General features: G+C 35.0%; 3 protein-coding genes across 4 annotated transcripts; all 3 read left to right on the top strand.

The window, feature by feature from the left end:
* The first annotated feature begins 104 nt into the window (after positions 1–104).
* On the top strand, positions 105–4,126 carry LOC111295599 (ACT domain-containing protein ACR10-like). The gene is made up of 6 exons (XM_022889144.2): positions 105–500; positions 909–1,142; positions 1,435–1,540; positions 2,038–2,374; positions 2,881–3,165; positions 3,665–4,126. The coding sequence occupies exons 1-6, from the start codon at positions 347–349 to the stop codon at positions 3,800–3,802; spliced, it is 1,254 nt and encodes a 417-aa protein (XP_022744879.2). The 5' UTR covers positions 105–346; the 3' UTR covers positions 3,803–4,126.
* Positions 4,127–5,499: 1,373 nt separating this feature from the next.
* Positions 5,500–7,995, top strand: LOC111294971 (protein NUCLEAR FUSION DEFECTIVE 4-like). Its single transcript, XM_022888284.2, has one exon. The coding sequence runs from the start codon at positions 5,907–5,909 to the stop codon at positions 7,731–7,733; it is 1,827 nt and encodes a 608-aa protein (XP_022744019.2). The 5' UTR covers positions 5,500–5,906; the 3' UTR covers positions 7,734–7,995.
* Positions 7,996–12,324: 4,329 nt separating this feature from the next.
* Positions 12,325–18,370, top strand: LOC111293663 (serine/threonine protein phosphatase 2A 57 kDa regulatory subunit B' beta isoform-like). 2 transcript variants are annotated; one of them, XR_002690625.2, is made up of 4 exons: positions 12,325–13,882; positions 14,908–15,319; positions 16,897–16,965; positions 17,962–18,370. XR_002690625.2 is itself a non-coding variant. In XM_022886514.2 (2 exons), exons 1-2 carry the CDS (start codon positions 12,716–12,718, stop codon positions 15,229–15,231), a joined length of 1,491 nt encoding a protein of 496 aa, XP_022742249.2. In that variant the 5' UTR covers positions 12,325–12,715; the 3' UTR covers positions 15,232–15,542. The 2 variants fall into 2 exon arrangements, 1 of the variants encoding a protein (XP_022742249.2); XM_022886514.2 differs by lacking the exons at positions 16,897–16,965; positions 17,962–18,370 and having other exon boundaries at positions 14,908–15,542.
* Positions 18,371–18,549: the final 179 nt, after the last annotated feature.

Raw genomic sequence — 18,549 nt, 5'->3', positions numbered from 1 at the left:
ATTATAGGAGGGGTTATTTTTTTGATACTGAAAAAAAAAAAAATTGAAAAATGGACTAGCAAACAACAACTACAAGTGAAGCACGAGCAAAGAACGGCAAAGCACCAAGACACTGACTCTCTCTCTCTCTCTCTCTCTCTCTCTCGCTCTCTTGCGCTGCGTTTTGCTTTGCTTTCTGTTTAGCTCTTCTTTTTATCTGTCTCCACAACACTATTGCTTCTCCGTATTCCTCAACACAGCAAACACAACAACTCATAAAGACACAGCAAAGAATAAACCAAACCAAAAAGAAAAGCAAAGATCTTTCACTGTCTTTCAAGCTTTGAAGAAGAAGAAGAATAAATATATGGGTATTCTACACGACGACATAGTGATCATTAGGCAACCAGAGAATGAAGGAGAGCCAAGTGTTATCACTATTAACTGCCCTGATAAAACTGGTTTAGGCTGTGATTTATGCCGCATCTTGCTCTTTTTTGGTCTTAGCATTGTTAGAGGAGGTAAACCAAAATTTTCTTTTCTAGAAAGACTGCATGTTTTTGTTCAGCAATAAAATAAAGTTGGAACTTTTTTTCTTTCAGGTTCTCACCTTTTGAATATTTGGAAGCCAACCCAATTTTGATGCATGTGTTTTTTTATCTTCATTTGAGCATTTACGTTAATTTGTGAAGCAAGCTATGGAGAATTTGAGGTTTTGGTTTAACTTGAATGAAAAAATTGGGAACTTTGATCTTTCAAGTTTTCATTTGTGGGCTATTAGAAGCAAAAAATGGTTTTATTTATCGTCGGTTAAATGAAACAAATGATGGGAATTTGAGAGGCTGTGGGAAGTTTGATAATTTGACTTGATTTTGGTAACATAGTTTGATAATTATTTTTTAAAACTTTTTTTGGTTTGTATTATGAAGACGTATCTACAGATGGGAAATGGTGCTACATAGTGTTTTGGGTCGTTTGTAAGCCAACAACAAGATGGGATTCTTCGAGATGGGAATTGTTGAAGAAAAGACTAATTGAGGCTTGCCCTTCTTGCTCTTCAGCTTCTGAGATTTCTTATTACCGTTCTGAATTGCAGCCTCCTAAGCCTCCCGATGTGTTTCTCCTCAAACTTTATTGCTATGACAGAAAAGGCCTTTTACATGGTAAACTTTTTCTTCTTCTTTTGAGAACATCTTCGTGTAGTTTCAATTCTTATGAAGTTTTGGTCTTGATTTGGTTATCTTTTTTTCAAGTCAGGGAGATTTATCATTTTTAAAATTCTTTTTGGGGTTCTTCTTTTATGTCAAAATTAACATAGTATTGAATTTTAGAAATCCAAGCCCTTTTTTCCCCTGTTAGTTCAGCTGTTATATAGGGCATGAAGAAATGGTTTTCTGTTTTTGCTTTCCCTCTAAACTATATTAGTGAATGAATTGTAGATGTTTTTCTTGGCAGATGTGACAAAAGTTCTGTGTAGTCTTGAACTCAATATAAAGAAAGTGAAGGTATCAACAACTCCAGATGGCACAGTGATGGACCTATTCTTTGTTACAGATACCAGGTTTTGTTTCTTTGATATGATTCCTCCAAATCAGATTCCGTGATTTGCTAATCTTTGAAAATTAGTTTTTTGTTTCATGTAATAGAGGTTTATAATCCATTCAGTTTATGTATTATGTTGGTTAGCCAGGACCAGTTAGGCTTGTTTGAAATGACTGCAAATGTATCTGGAATCATAACAGCATGTACATCTAAGTAGAAGTTTATTGTCTATTCAAACGACCTTTATGTATGTCTATAAGAATATTCTTAACATTCCATTTGGGATAAAGGGTTAAGCGATTCAGAGCTGAATTGATGTAGGCAAGAATATATTCTCTGATGGGTCAAATTGGTTTTAAAAGGGTATTATAGGTTATAGTAGCTATAACTCGGATAAGCTGAGGCATCTTGCATCTCCACCTGGAGTTTCTACAACCCTTTTCGAAAGGAACAAAATATTTTTTTTTTCCTTTTTTCAAAAGTAACATCCCTTGTTAATATTATGATGTTTTCCAGGGAACTATTACATACAAAAAAAAGGCAGGAGGAAACTTATAAAGCATTGGAAGATGTTATGCAGGATGCTATGATTAGCTGTAATATTGAAAAGTCTGGACCTGAAATTACTGCATGTTCTCTGGCATCTCCATTTCTCCCATCTGCAATAACAGAAGATATTTTCCACTTAGAGATGTCCAATGAACTCCCAAGTGTATCACTTACTTCCAACAATGTTTCTGTCATTATGGACAACTCACTCAGTCCTGCTCACACACTTGTTCAGATCGTTTGCCAAGATCATAAAGGTCTTCTCTACGACATAATGAGAACTCTAAAGGATTACAACATTCAGGTAGATAGACTAATTACTATATAATAAATCAATGGTTTATTGAACTATTAAGAAAGTAATATGCTACAGTTGGTCATGGACATTTGTCTGATCTTTTATGTCCACGAGGATTGGTTTTAAGATCATTCTAGCTTGAATTATTTATGATATTGTTGTTATGCTCATTTGAACATATCTCTACTTGTTTGAGCATTTGATATGTGAAACTCTTGACAATTCAATGGGTTTTATTCTTCTGTAATTTTCATGTGGCTGTACTTTAGTTATGTGTGTTGCTTAAGTACCCCGCTCCCATGAATTGATAAAACCACTCTTGCTATGCTCCTATAGCAAATGTTCAATATTATGACGTGTATCTGTTAATCATAATTGACATGATTCCTTTCAAAATTGTGGAAGCACCTTTTTACTTGTTTAATTTTCAGTTGGGAAGAGAAAAATTCTTAGAACATGTAACTGAACACTAGTTTCAGCATGTTAATGCCTCAATTTCATAATGTAACTAGATTTCATATGGACGCTTCTATATAAAACAAGGAAGAAAGTGTGAGATTGACTTGTTTATAATGCAAGCTGATGGGAAAAAGATAGTTGATCCTAGCAAGCAAAGTGCATTGTCCTCACGTCTGCAGATGGAACTGCTCCAACCACTCAGAGTGGCTGTAGTGAGCCGGGGTCCTGATACTGAGCTTCTGGTTGCAAATCCTGTAGAGTTATCTAGCAAGGGTCGGCCTCTTGTTTTTTATGACATTACCCTTGCTCTAAAGACGCTTAACACTTGCATCTTCTCGGTACTTCCTCAGCTCTGTGCTGTATAAGCTTCTACAGGAGTTTTGCTATGCTTTCCTGTATTTTGTTTTCCCATGTAAATAAATGCATTTTTGTTTCTTAAAACCAGATTGCATCATCGGGATTTTGAACTTAACTGTGCATTAGAGTTGATATCATGCGGCTGCATGTTTTCCATATCTAGTCTGCAACATATTTTTATGCACCAATTTCACAATTTGATGGAGTTCCAATTCCTACTCTGACTAGGGGATTGTGAGTATGCAATAATATGCCTTTACTCTTTTCTCTTTTACTCCTTTGCCATAACTTATATAGTGGTAGGATATGGTACAATTTTACTGTTATGCTACCTGTTTGTCCAAACATGAATCCAACGTATTACATGCATTATATTGCTTGATCAGAATAAAACACTAACTTATTTGGAGTCAATTATGTTTCTCAGTTTTTCTTTTGCAAATTGCACCTATAACGTTTTTGAGTACGCAAAATTTTCAGGCAGAGATTGGAAGACACATGATTGGAGATCGAGAGTGGGAAGTTTACAGAGTTCTACTAGATGAGGGGGCTAGCTTATCTGTTCCAAGGCGAAAGGTCGAGGAAGGAGTTTGGAAGCTGTTGATGGGTTGGGAATAACTATGATCACCACATCGTTCCTTCTGGATGATCACGGCCCCTGGCAATATACTTTGCCCTGCGACTGCATCGCAATGCAGTCAGATGTAAATTATGGGTCATATGTCACTAAAATTTCACATCTTAGAGTTCCAGCTTCACCGGTAACCTTGTGATAGAGAGGGGATGAAGGAATAGTAAGGTTCTTATGGCAATGTATACTTCAGATTGTATCATAGAGGTAGATATCATGCATATCTTGTTATGTAAGTATCTTTTATCATGGGCCCTTTGCTGGGTCTGTTGGGTTATATGAAAGCAATCCGTACGAAATTTCTAAATCAATTTTCATTTCCCTGTAACATAAATTTGCAGAACATGCTGAAAAGAACAGTGATTTCCAGTTTCTGCATATGATCAGTTATGCCTTAAGGAGGTGCCAATGATGTGCATGTTAGAAGTGTCCAATGTCCGGTTGGTGCTAATCATATCCTTATTCGATTCTTCCATTCTAAATATATTAAATATAAATAAAATTTTAATTTAATTAATTTATATAATTATTTTTAAAAAATCAACGGTTGATGCCTCTGCATGACGTAAAGAGCTTTGAGAGTTGTTGAGATTACTGGCTTTAGCCATATGACATAAGATAAAATCATCTGGAATCAGATTCCCTGGTTCGCTATTTTACATGTTCCACTCGACGCCATCTAAAATCTTATGGGATATAAATTTTGAGATGCTAAAATTTCTCATCAAAGACTATATCAAATTACAAGTAAAAAATTTTATGATTAAAATTTAAAATTTATTTCGATTAACTCATATAATAACTCTTAATAAATGATATTGAAGGCTGAATATTTTTTGATATAATAAGAAAAGATGATTTTGTTTGAATTTGTAACTTTAGCAAGCTTGCAATCGGTGATGATACGAGGGTGCTGACATTTGATACGTAATGATGATACAGCAGATAAGAACAGAAAGTATGAATGGCATTGTCGCCATGTCCCTTTGCCAAAAATGTCTTTCAGCTACGACAGATTACTTGAACCTCCGTCAAAGACAAAGCCAATGATCTCACTAAAAGTCATAATTCATAAACTGTTAAGAATTCAAACCCTAGCTTGGTTTCTTTTCTTGTTTTGTTTATTTAGCAAAAATTAATTGTTAAAAGATATTTTTATATAATTTTATATTTTATTTGATAAGAAATTATTTGATCCGCTAAAAATATTTTATTAATCGACAAAAAATAACATAGCTAAAAATTTATCTTCCATTTCAAAAAAGATAATTTAAAAAATAAAAAAATCTGCCTATGAAATGAGTTATTTGTCAAGATTTGTCAACTTAGGTCAACTTGAATTGAGCTTCGAGCATAATTATTTAGATTGAAACTTAGTTTTATTCTATTCAAAATATTTTTATTTAATTTTAATTAAAAATCAATATCTTTCAATATTATATATATAAAAAAAGAAAATTTAGGATATTTTTGTGTTTATGTTAATGGGCATTTCATCTTATCCAGGATGTGCCAATGCTTGCATAACTATTTAACTAGCAGACTTCTGTACGAAGCAATCGCTTCAGTTTAGTTACTTTTACATATTATTATCCTTTAATCCCTAAAATTTTCGTGTTTCTTCACTTTAGTCCTAAATTTGACGCAATTCATTATTCAATCATTTTCGTTGACCGTGTTTGGTCGTTCACATTATTAACTTTTACCCAACTTTGCTGGCTCATTGTTACACTATGTAGCAATTTTGGCTCATGAATCTTTGGTAAAAATAATAATAAAATGTGATTAGAAGTTAGAATTCCCCGGAAATGCATAAAATTTTGCATGTAGGCCTGTCATTTTCATGATTCATAATCATATAATTGAAGTGTGCTAAGTTTTCATCTCATCAATGCATTCTATCCCCTTATCTTTTTTCTTCTTAGAAACCGCACCTCTTCATTCTTGGCATCAGTCAGTGTTGAATTTCTTATTTAAAACCGCCTTAACCTCAAAAAATGAGCTATAAATACGTGTTTTCTAGTCTTCCTTGCTATTAGTAGCTAGCCTGACATTGCTAGGTTGCTGGCAAAAAGATAAAAAAGAAAAACGATGGTGGCGGATAATTTCAGTGGTGTTAGTTGTGGGTGGAGAGAGATGAAGAGCTTTGGGTTGAACCTGATTATGGGAAGGTGGTTCATGGTCTTTGCTTCACTGCTTATCATGTCCGTATCTGGTGCAGCATATATTTTTGGTCTATATTCAAACGTTATTAAAAAATCTTTGGGATACGACCAAACTACTCTCAATCTGCTAAGCTTTTCCAAGGACTTGGGTGGCAACGTTGGGATACTGTCAGGGCTCATCAATGAGGTAACACCGCCGTCGGTGGTTCTCTTGATTGGGGCAGTCATGAATTTTTTTGGCTATTTCATGATATGGCTTGCAGTCACCGGCCGCACGGCCAAACCCCAAGTGTGGCAAATGTGTGTATACATCTGCTTAGGTGCGAATTCACAGGCCTTTGCCAATACTGGGGCACTTGTCACTTCGGTTAAAAACTTCCCTGAAAGCAGGGGAAGTGTTTTAGGCCTGTTGAAATCTTATGTTGGTCTAAGTGGTGCAATCCTGACACAGCTATACCATGCTTTCTATGGAGACAACGCAAAGGCTCTTATCTTGCTAATAGCTTGGCTTCCTGCTGCTGTTTCCTTTGTCTTTCTTCGAACGATTCGGATTATAAAGATCGTTCGCCAGACAAACGAGCTCAGAGTTTTCTATAACATTTTTTTCATTTCTCTTAGCCTTGCTGGTTTCCTTATGGTGCTAATTATCATACAAAGCAGGCTAAGTTTCAACAGAATTGAGTACGTAGGAAGTTCTTCTGTTGTTACTATATTGCTGTTTTTTCCACTCGCTGTCGTTGTGAGAGAGGACTTCAAGATTTGGAAAAGAAAGAAACAAGCGTTGAATGATGTTTCTCAGATGAAAGTAGTGACAGAAAATCCAACAACTGTTGAATTAGCACCACAAACAGTGACAGTAGAACCACTGCCACAACCTACCGGAGATTCAAAAGGTCCAGAGAAGCATGTTGGTTGCATGGAAAACATTTTCAAGCCACCAGATAGAGGTGAAGACTACACTATATTGCAAGCACTGTTCAGCATTGACATGTTGATTATCTTCATTGCGACAACATGTGGTGTTGGAGGAACATTGACAGCCATCGACAACTTGGGGCAGATTGGTAACTCATTAGGCTACCCAAGTCGTAGTATAACCACCTTTGTTTCACTTGTAAGTATATGGAATTACCTTGGACGATCAGTGGCTGGTTTTGCTTCTGAATACTTGTTGACAAAATACAAGATGCCAAGGCCATTGCTGTTCACTTTCATGATTCTCTTTTCTTGTGTTGGCCATCTTCTGATTGCCTTTGCAGTCCCAAATTCCCTCTACTTTGCTTCAGTGATTATTGGATTCTGCTTTGGAGCACAATGGCCCTTATTGTATGCCATCATCTCTGAAATTTTTGGCCTTAAATACTACTCCACATTGTACAATTTTGGTTCAATGGCTAGTCCAGTTGGTTCTTACATTCTAAATGTTAGAGTGGCCGGTCATTTATATGATAAAGAGGCTTTGAAGCAAATGAAAGCTTTGGGTCGTACAAGGAAACCAGGAGAGGACTTGACTTGCACTGGAGGGCAGTGTTACAGAATGGCCTTTTTAGTAATCATAGCCACCAACTTGTTTGGATTCATTGTTTCTTGTATTTTGGTTTTTAGGACCAGAAAGTTCTACAAAAGTGACATCTACAAGAAATTCAGGGAAGAAGCAGAAGCTGCGGAAACAAGCATGACTTCAACTTTAAAACAAGTTGGCTCGAAAGCTACTACAGATGCTGCAACCACCACAACTACCTCAGCCAACTAACCCAAAGTTATTAAAAATTTATATACATGAGAAAATTGGGGAGAGAATTTCACTTATTTCAGCTTGTGTTATTGTTTTTTTCCTTCTTTTTTCCCCTATAATGATGGGAAGCATAGCCTTTTGCAAGATCCAAGGTTCAATCTTGAACTTGTATCAACTCCTTCCCCGAAAAGGAGGACTTGTGGCCACTTGCAATGATTCATAAATATGCCAAACTATGTATAGTGTACTTTACTATTTTTATTTTTTTACTTATTTCTCATTTTATTTGCAGAATACCAATTTGCAAAGAAAGAAAAAGGAATTAAAAACCCAGATCATATTAACTACTTTAAGAAGGTTAAGCTATAAGGTTCCAACTTCCCTTTTTCCTTAGGCTTCCTCCAAGGTACAGCAAAAGGGAGGAAATTAATTTCTAAATTTATTGATTTGGGGCATTGGTTTGGCAGCTTTCTTTGTCATCCTATAGGGGTTGCTCTTACTTATCCTTTTGAGCAAATCCATTGAGGTGGGGTGCGTAAGATTGAAACTGGAACACTAACACCGTTTGGTACTTGGCATTAATTTTATCTCAGTTCAATCTCTTTCCACCTGCAGGGTAAATAACTTTTAACAGTTAGTAAGGCCTAAATTTTCCCCACCACCACCACCACCACCACCACCGTCAAGGCCTGAGATTCTTTTAGGACGACAAGTTGTCCTATAAAATTTAAAAGGCTGAATGTGTGATCCAACAAATGACCAGCTGTAAACAAAACAAAAGACAGGATAATACATGCAAGATTTTGACTTCTTAGGGCCTTGCTTTTCTAAAAAAGAAAAAAAAAGGAAGATTAAGAAAATTTTGCATTTATTTTGGAGTTATCAGCAGGTATTCTGGTTCACTTATCTATCATTGTGTTTCTGATCTATATCTAACCCCAAAAGGCCAAAAACCTGCCTTCCTGCTTTGTACTCACTGAATTATTTATCAGTTGGACCTTCGAAACAGACACTATCTGGTGACATCATTTTCTTTTGGACCTCCCACTACCGTCCCACTAGACCTTGTTTTCAAAATCTAACCCCACCCCATTAGGCACCGGGCCACCAGGCCAGTGCCAGCTGGGGAAGTGGGGAATGAAAGGAGAGAACCACCAAGAGTCTTCAATCTCTGTCATTTGTTATGGTTAATCATTTCTGGCCCACGAGACAACTTTACACAAGGATCGGTTCATAAAGGGTATCTGAAAGTTAATCTGCTGCTTTCCCACTCTTTTTGAAGTACTGAAATTCCTCTAAGATTTCTAACCATAAAAAACACGTTGTATACATCTTTACCAAACTGGCTGGCTTGAAATAATTGAGCTTCCACATCCCACATGATGCGCACTTCCACCTTAAGCTATCTGATCTTGTCACGCCCCCTTGAAAAAAATACGTGAATATGATACGATATATATATATATATTTAAAGCTTATAAAGTATTTTTTGTGATATAAAATCATTATAATCATAAGTTGATATATATATTTAAATTTAAAACTTATAAAATATTTTTTATGAGATAATATTAAAATGATCATCAGTCGGATGAATGTGTGAAATCATTTTTAAAATTCTAACAATCTTCACTCAATCTTATATAAAAATAATGTGTGAATATGATATGATACATATATAAAAATTTAAAATTAAGCCCAATCACACATTGAAATAATGTGTAGAAATCTAAATATATAATATATATATATATCTAAATTTAAAACTTATAAAATATTTTTTATAAAATAAAATTATGAATTTTTATATTAAAATAAAAAATATCTTACATGTTGGATATGGATATCCGCGTGTCCAACCTCTTTTAACTTGCCGTAGTTTTTCCTCTGCCACTCTTTTTGTTGGTCCAATGCCAATAGAAAAAAAAAAAATAAAGGGGCATAAAAACCCGAAAAAGACAAGCCTCATGATAAATCCATCTTACAATAGCAGATAGTGAATTAGCCACTCAATCAAAAGGACACAAACCACGCTTTGGAATGGACAGCCACCCTCATTTGCTGTCATACGAAGGTGGTCTTCTCAATTATTGTCTAAATTTATGGGAAGACGAATTGCCAAATGCCAACTTCTGGCTACCAAAACTTTATTCAGCCAAGAAACTGGCACTGGGAATGCATCAGAAGCTTGTGTCGATGGGCCACAGCTTCCTGAAAGATGTTGCCTGTTTTGCATTTTGCAATGAGTTAAATGGGCTCATACTGCTTCATGAGCAGCAGATCTCTGGGACAAAATTTCTTGAGCATAAGGCCAATCAGGATAATATTAAATGCAATTAGTGCCCAACATTTAGGCCCCACTCTGCTCGGCTCGCTTCCTTTTTCTTACTTTCATTTATCATTGAATTTCTTCATCAAGCCCAACCAAGTGGGCTTGGGCAGGATGGGATGGATGTTTTCTTTGTGTGATTGCAAGTACTCTTATTTAGCTTCAGTTGAAAAACAAAAGATAACAAGACAGAGAATTTTTTTGTACTACAAGAGGGAAAGATTTTAATATAATTTTTAATAGTATTAAATTTATTTGTAAGTAATTTCTTTGGATACTAATAACATAAGATTTACTTAATTATTAATAAATATGAAATTACTGAATTTAAGAAACTTTAATAGTTTATGTAATATTTGTATGCAAGATCAATAAGCTCGAAATATTATTATTTTATGTAATTTTCATGTAATTTTTAGTAATATTGCATGCACTTGTTAGTGACTTTTATAAATATTCAATAGCCTTATGGAATTTTATAGTTTTTTTTTTTATAACCATCATTTGCAAATTGTAATATCAATAAGTTTAAAATATATTTACTTTACTAACCTTCATTAAATATTTAATAATATTAGATGTCCTCAAAAGCAAATACTTACTCTTTTAAGGGTTATTCTTTGCCTGGTGCAAACTTAAGAAATTCAGATACGGTATTGGCACGAAAATAATATAATTTAAAATTTTAATAAAATTTTTAAATAATTTTAATTAAATTAAAAAATATATATTTTATATTTTTATATAAACATAAATTGTGAAATATAATTTTTATATAAAATATAATAAAAATATATGAATGACTTGAGCTAACATTGTGGATAGGAGCACAACTACATTCTAACGACTCCTCGTTAATTTTTATTTTGTTTTTGTTTTCTTTGCCAAACCCCTCGTTAAACATCACTGAGTAATTGATGTGTGCTCAACAAATACAATACATGAAAGATTTTTATTTGCTGAAGTGTGTGCTATGTCTTCTTCCCTAATTCTTCAACCTACTAAAGGTGTTATAAGCATTAAAAAAATAATTGAGGCTGCTTCTTCTTCATCCTTTATTATTAATGGCCATGACCTGTCCACTTAACTCAAATACCCCACCACAGACGACTATAAAACATAGCAGAAAAAAGCTTTGTTTGTAAGAGAATATCTTATTGGAAAGGATCAATCAGTCCATTGAGCATCAACAATTATTTTAGTCAATTTCCAGTTCATGTCAATGGATAAAATGTATGAAGCCAATCCATTTGGATTCCTACGTTCTTTTTTAACCAATGAGATATTGATTTGTAGCAAGAACTTGTTGGTGGGTTAAGCTTCCTTGATAACAACATTGATGTCGTATTTAAGATATGAAATTGTATTTTTATTTGACCCTCGTTTTATTCTTATCCCTTTGAACCATCAATATAAATTATCGATAGAATTAAATTTTAATTTAATTGATTTATATAATTATTTTTTAAAAATAACATTAGATATATATAAATTTTTTAATTTTCACCTTTTAAAAGTAATTTATTTATAAAGTATCACTTATTATCAAAAATAAAATAAAATTTCTTTGTTAAAATAAATTTACTCTTTTTTTTCACAGAGATGGATGAAATTAGAAAATTCCTGTTTAACAGTATGTTAGAAATTAAAAAAAAAAAAAGAAAATCAAATTTCAAGTAAAGATTTTTCCAAATCTTTACTAAATAAGTAAATAAATACATTCAATTACAGCTAGATCTATCTATGAGCCAAGCAGCCTCTCCTAAATTTAAGGTTTTGACGTTCGGTTCTGACCTGAAATGTTATTTAATGAATAGAAAATTTATTTAATTTATTTTTAAATGCCATTGAAATTCGGTGATTTGGACAAATTAGAAATCGTACAAACCAAATAAAATCAAGCTTTTTTATTTTCTAATTAATTATACATTAATAAAGTGAAAAAACTAAAATAATCTAATATGATCCAAAATTTTATCTGATGCTTAAATTTCGCATTGCCCAAAACAGAAGAATTCGGAAGCCAATCCAAAATTTCAATACCAGTAAAAAAAAAATCCAATCTTTTTTTCCACGTAGATTTTCATCGTGGGCCCATGATTTGCCGACTCTTCACGCGTAAACCACGTGTATATCAAACAACGTCCACTACACTTCTCTTAATAAAGAATAAAAAATAATTAATTTTTTAAAAATAAACTGTTTAAAAAGGCATTTTTTGCAATCTTTTTTTTTTTTTTTTTTTTTTCATTTTTAAAGTATTCCTTCCCTTAATTACCCACGACTTCACTTCCCTCTTTCTCTCTCTCCTTCTTGCTTTTCCCTTAAATAGGTTCCGTCCGTACAATTGGTAGCCGGAACACACCACCGATGGATTAGCTGACCACATCCCGGCAATATGCTTTTTCAGATGACTCTGTCCAAATTTCGGATCAATTAACGGTGATAAAATCCAATCATTTCAGGGAAAATAAAAAACAAACTATGGAAATCCCCATTCTCCTTCTCTAATCTAAAATCTTTCAGATCCATTTTTGAGTTCTCCTTCAAAGGGGAAATTATTCCATGCATGCCGATCCATTTTAACATCGGAATAACCGCCGTCGAATTCCTAATCCGTAGCTCGATTAGTCAACCCAATCCTTATTAGAGGTTTTTTGTTGGGTCCAAAATGTTGAAGAAAATTATGAAAGGAGGGAATCGGAAGCCTTCCAAATCGGATTCAACGGATGCATCTTTATACGGGGTCGGTCCACCAGGTTCCCGCAATCCCGGGTCGGGTCCAACCCCCAATGTGGTCGTCAACCACGTTTCTCGTACCGGGCCGTACGCTCCAGGCCCGAATTCGGTCGCCCCAATGGTCCCACCGTCGATGGGCACTGTGGAACCCTTGCCGTTATTCCGTGACGTCCCCATTTCAGAGAGACAGAATTTATTCATGAGAAAATTACATATTTGCTGCTTCCAACTCGATTTCTCCGATACTTTAAAATCGATCCGAGAAAAGGAAATCAAGCGGCAAACGTTGCTGGAACTCGTCGATTTTATTCAATCCGGTTCGGGCAAAATCACGGAGATGTGTCAGGAAGAAATGATTAAAATGGTCAGAATCAACATTTTCCGGTGCCTCCCTCCGGCATCTCACGAGAACACGGGACAGGAAGTCACGGATCCTGAAGAAGAGGAGCCCTATTTGGAACCCTCGTGGCCGCATTTACAGCTTGTTTACGAGCTTCTTTTGAGATATGTCGTGTCTTCGGATACGGACACTAAGGTTGCCAAGAGATACATTGATCATTCGTTTGTTTTGAAGTTGCTTGATTTGTTTGATTCGGAGGATCCCAGGGAAAGAGAGTATTTGAAAACAATTCTTCATAGGATTTATGGAAAATTCATGGTGCATCGGCCGTTTATCAGGAAGGCCATAAATAATATTTTCTACAGGTTTATATACGAAACGGAAAGGCATAGCGGGATTGGGGAGCTTTTGGAGATTCTAGGAAGTATTATTAATGGTTTCGCGTTGCCTATGAAAGAAGAACATAAGTTGTTCCTTGTGAGAGCGTTGATTCCATTGCATAAGCCCAAACCCATTGCTATTTATCACCAGCAGTTGTCTTATGGTATTGTTCAGTTTGTTGAGAAGGATTATAAGCTGGCTGATACGGTTATTAGAGGGTTGTTGAAGTATTGGCCTTTGACTAATTGTCAGAAGGAAGTTCTCTTCCTTGGAGAACTTGAGGAAGTACTTGAAGCAACGCAGTCTGCAGAGTTCCAACGATGTATGGTTCCTCTTTTCAGACAGATTGGACGTTGCCTCAATAGCTCTCATTTTCAGGTAACATATAAGGGCTTTTATCTTTTGAATATGCCTCCAATAGTATGAGTTGTCAATCACCTTTAGGAACCATTAGTATTCAGAATTGCGGAATGTGGAATTGTTGCCAGAAGCCTAGGACTGGATTAACAACCATTATGGTAGTAATTGATTTTGATGCCAATTATTACCGGTTTATGATATTTCTCCTATAACTTTTTGGTACTTCTATGTAATTTCTTGTGGTTCTGATTAAGCATAATCATTGGCACTCTAGAAAGGTGCTGGAATGTGCTGCATACATTGTGTTTTCTCGTTTCTGATATGTTTTTGGAAGGTTGTGCCGGCTGTTGCCTAGTTTTGAACATTGTATTTGCATTCCATTGGGTTCTCTCTTTCTCCTTCCATTAAAATGTACTGTAGAGTAGCTCAGTGTCCAATTCAGTAAGCCACTAGTTTCAGTTTTATCCTATGGTGTAGTTTATCTATGCTTGTTTGACTGAGCTCCTGTGTCATGGTTTTCTTTTGGCCGAGATTCGGTCAAAAAGAAAAAAAAAAATCAATTGCTTTTTCTTTATGTAATGTCTTGCATCATTGATTTTCTATTGACTTTTTCTGTCTGTAGATAATGTTTTATTGCCATGCATTGTGACTTCCAGATTACACTCATGGTTAGTTAATTTGAGAGTTTATGAATAGATATTTGTTTGGTTCAAACATCAACTTGTGGTTGCTTAGGAAGTTCTTTCTGTTGTTTCCTTTTACTTGAGTTCCATTCATTTTCTTACATAGCTGCTCATCTTGAAATAATTTCACCAAAATTGGTGAAATTACCTTTTCTAAATTAGGATATAATGGAATATTTGGAGTTCTTTGGTATTTACTTTAATTAGTAAGGTTTCCATTGTGCTGATCACAATTTAGAATTGTTAGAGGGAATGGGTTTCTACTGAATTGTTGGCTGCTTTAAAACTTGTTTTGTATCTTATAAGTAATAAATTAGAACTTTTCTTCGGAATTTTTCCTAAGAACATTTTGTATTGCAGGTTGCAGAAAGAGCCCTCTTTTTGTGGAATAATGAGCACATTGTGAGCTTAATTGCCCAGAATCGACAGGTGGTATTACCAATCATCTTTGAGGCATTGGAGAGGAATATCCAAAGTCATTGGAATCAGGCAGTTCATGGGTTGACTGTGAATGTGCGGAAGATGTTCTTGGAAATGGATGCTGAGTTGTTTGATGAGTGTCAGAGACAGTTTGAAGAGGAGGAGGCTAGAGCCAGCGAGGTGGAAGAGCAACGAGAAATGACATGGAAAAAACTGGCAGATGTGGCAGCGCAGAGAGGGGAAGACGACATGATTACAGTCTAACTGGATAATCAGAGTAGGTTTGTCTAGCATAAGAAATGATTGGATCTGGGATGATGGCTGTGCTGCTGTTCCCTTCTCCATTTTGGTGGTATTTTTTTTATCCCTGCCCCAAATTTTCTTTTTTCTTTTTAAAATTTTTATTTTTGGTCTCAATCTGATCGTTGAAGATAACTGAGAAGGAGCAGTGATAAATGTAATTTAAAATGAATGGAATTGGTTAGTAACATGATGCAGATTAAGACTAATCTGTGAGGAACGACTTGTATTTTTTGTCAAGCTATTTCTTCTTCCAACACAATGTTACTACTTGAGATTTTCATTTTTTAAGATTAAAAATTAGGATCAAAATTTTCCAATTGGGGCAGCTGGATATCAATGTGCCTTTGGTTTGGTTGGTTTATTTTTACTAAAGGCTGACAGACTGGCATGCCCAATACAAGTGTACAACTGTTAGAAATGTTAGGATTTGGGAGACAGGTTGGATAGAAGTTGAGATATTGTTCTAGACTTGTTATGTAATCAGATTAGATCAATCTCTTTTGTTTTCTGCAAATGATTTTAGAAAGCTGTCAAGCCGACAAGGCATGCTATCAAAACCAATTATGGAACTGAAAATATCTCATTATCTTTGAACTTGCACAACATGTTCCACACTCTGTTTATGTCATCTTCTAGAGTGTTTCAGATTGGCTATTGTAATTGTTAAATCAAATAAAAAGAAACTAAAAAAAAAATAGAATGAAATTAAAACAGAAAAATAGAAAAGCTACGAAAAACCAAAACACAAATATCATATTCATATCCGCAAAATGAAACTGTTTCGGAAACCTGAGTTTGTTGTTTGGAAATAAAACCTGGAGAAAAAGCTATCCACATTTTCACAGCTTCTTTATTTTCCTTTCATTTCTTTGTCATATCTTCTTTTCAAGACTTCAACAACCCAACCCAAAGTTTGTTTCCGTTTCATCGTTAACAAAACAACGTCAAACTAGAAAGGCTGTCATTGAAGTGATAATTTAGTACTAATGCTCAAGTATCTAATTTATTTTCTCAATTCATGCGAAGTAACTTAAATACAACCAAAAGAATCCTTGTCGTCTGGAGTTTTGGATACGAAACAGTTGTGCAACTTTATCTTATTTACTTCATTACTGGTTATCTTCTGGAAAAGGCTTTATCTAGGGCTTTTGCCTTGGAGATTTTGCTAGTTAACTGTGGCTGGTGTTAGACCCGTTGAAGACTATTCTGTTGCATTTAACTTTAGCAAAAGAGACAAGTTGTGTCTTGTTTCATTCTAACTAACTTTGGGCCATACACTGACTAGGCTACCTCTCTCTCTCTCTAGATATATCTATTTTTTTATGCAACCATTTGATTAATTTTTTATTTTAAACTTTACAGTTCATATTTTTGAAAGGGTATGACAACTTATGATTCCGATGTTTGGTCTAATCATTAATGGCATTTGAAGTAATATTCTGAACTATTATGCATTTTCTATAAAGAATAAACTCAAATGAAGTTTAAAACTTAGAAAACTGTTATTTCCCTTTATCTGCCCAAAGCATTGTGTCTGTTATAGAAATGCCTTACTTTTGTATGTCTTCGGTGGAAGCCTTGTCTGGTACACACTTGTTAATTTAATCCTCTTTTCGATATTGACAGGTGTGGCCAATTGAAGTTAATATGAAAATTTTGGAACCAGTCGATAAAGAACTCAAGTTGCTTGGAAAGGTAAAAAAAAAAACATAGTTCCAGTTGCTTTCCTATCTCACGCATACACAGAGACCCACTTATTGCCTCACTTGCATTCGTAATAAGGAACTTTTAATTTTGGTGAGCTTATTTTCAGAGTAAAGTTGCCGTATGCATTTGAAATTAGGCAACATCATTATGAAAAGCTTTAAAGTGTTGAGATAGAGGAGTATGTGGTGAAGCAGAAACCTATTGTTTTGTGTTTGAAAAGCATTTTATTCCAAAATACTTTTTCTAGCCAAGAGGCCCAAGAAGTTCATATAGTTCATATCTTTAGAATTGAGGTTGATCAGGTGGAAAAGAGATTGCTCTAGTTTGTCATCCTATGGCATTTCAAGGCATCCGACCTCTTCTATTGAATTTTTGCTGGAAAACCAAGTAATAATTTTCACCAAAGAACTACAGGAAGTTCATGTGATAAATATGTCTGGAAGAAAATGAGATCAATTTTTACCTGAAACACAGTGGACTCTGCCATTCGGTCTCAGATGATCAGTCCAAAAGGCCCATGATTTTCTGGAGGATTTTTGGAGGAGATGAAGAGCCAAAGCCCATGGCTTGGAAGTGTGGGCCTGGAGCCCATAATTTTTGGAAGAAATGGACAGAGTTTTGTTCCATGCATAATTTTGATGCCTTTTTCGAGTCTTTCTGATCCTAACATACTAAGAACATTGCATCCTTGTATTGGATTGGAGTAGAACATTAAGAACATTAACCCTAAATGTGAGTTAACCTCCAAGTGTCTTTCACTTTACTATATCCTCTCTGATTCTGAAGTTATCTTTGGACTGGAAATAAGCAAAAAGAGATGCTTTAGGAACATGGTCTGGTTTCAGTACTCTGAGGTATTGTTCAGGGAAGCACTTCATTTGAGCTCTGGCTCTTGTAACTGTTACAAATATGCTTGTAGATGTAAAGCATGTGAATCTGATAACAACTCGTGATTAATTTGGTTACTTGGTACCTTTAATGCAGTTAATGGAGGATGCTGTCAACCTCATGAACAAGTCATTCTTACATCGCTAACGGCTTAGGCTTTTAAAGCTGCCGAAAGAAAAGCAGCAGCAAATAGCGCTTGCAGGCTATTCTGGATTGTTGTTGTAATGAAGAGTTGCAGCATGTGCAACAACAGTGACTATAAATAAGATTCTTTTACTAATTTTTTTTTTATCATTTTTCCCCCTTAGAGGTAAAATAGTCTAGTTCAGGGATGATAACACAAAGAGGGTTTTTTTTTTAAAATATATTTTGGGTCATATTATGTTTTTATGGATTTTTCATCTTAGAAGTCAGATACTGTGACAGTAATGTCTACGAGTTTCCTTCATCAATTTGAATAAATATGGTCTCATTGGAGCTTTCACTTAGTTTTTACCCTTACAAATGTTGTGCTGAAAAGTTCTGTTGATGTGTGATCTATGGTTTGTTAGCAATTCATAATCTTCCCTTCTATGGTGGTTTTTTTTTTTTTCCTTGAAGGGGATAATAAAACCCTCAAGTGAGCTTTATTACTGGTATTGGAGCTAGGCCCAGCAGGTCGGCCACCGTCCTAAAGGGATTCGG

This window comes from Durio zibethinus, chromosome 14 (genome assembly GCF_047325235.1).
Source record: "Durio zibethinus cultivar Kanyao isolate XHJ-2024 chromosome 14, ASM4732523v1, whole genome shotgun sequence".
Classification (NCBI taxonomy): Eukaryota; Viridiplantae; Streptophyta; class Magnoliopsida; order Malvales; family Malvaceae; genus Durio; species Durio zibethinus.
The sequence above is the reverse complement of the archived record's forward strand: the minus strand, read 5'-3'. Positions and strand labels throughout refer to the sequence as shown.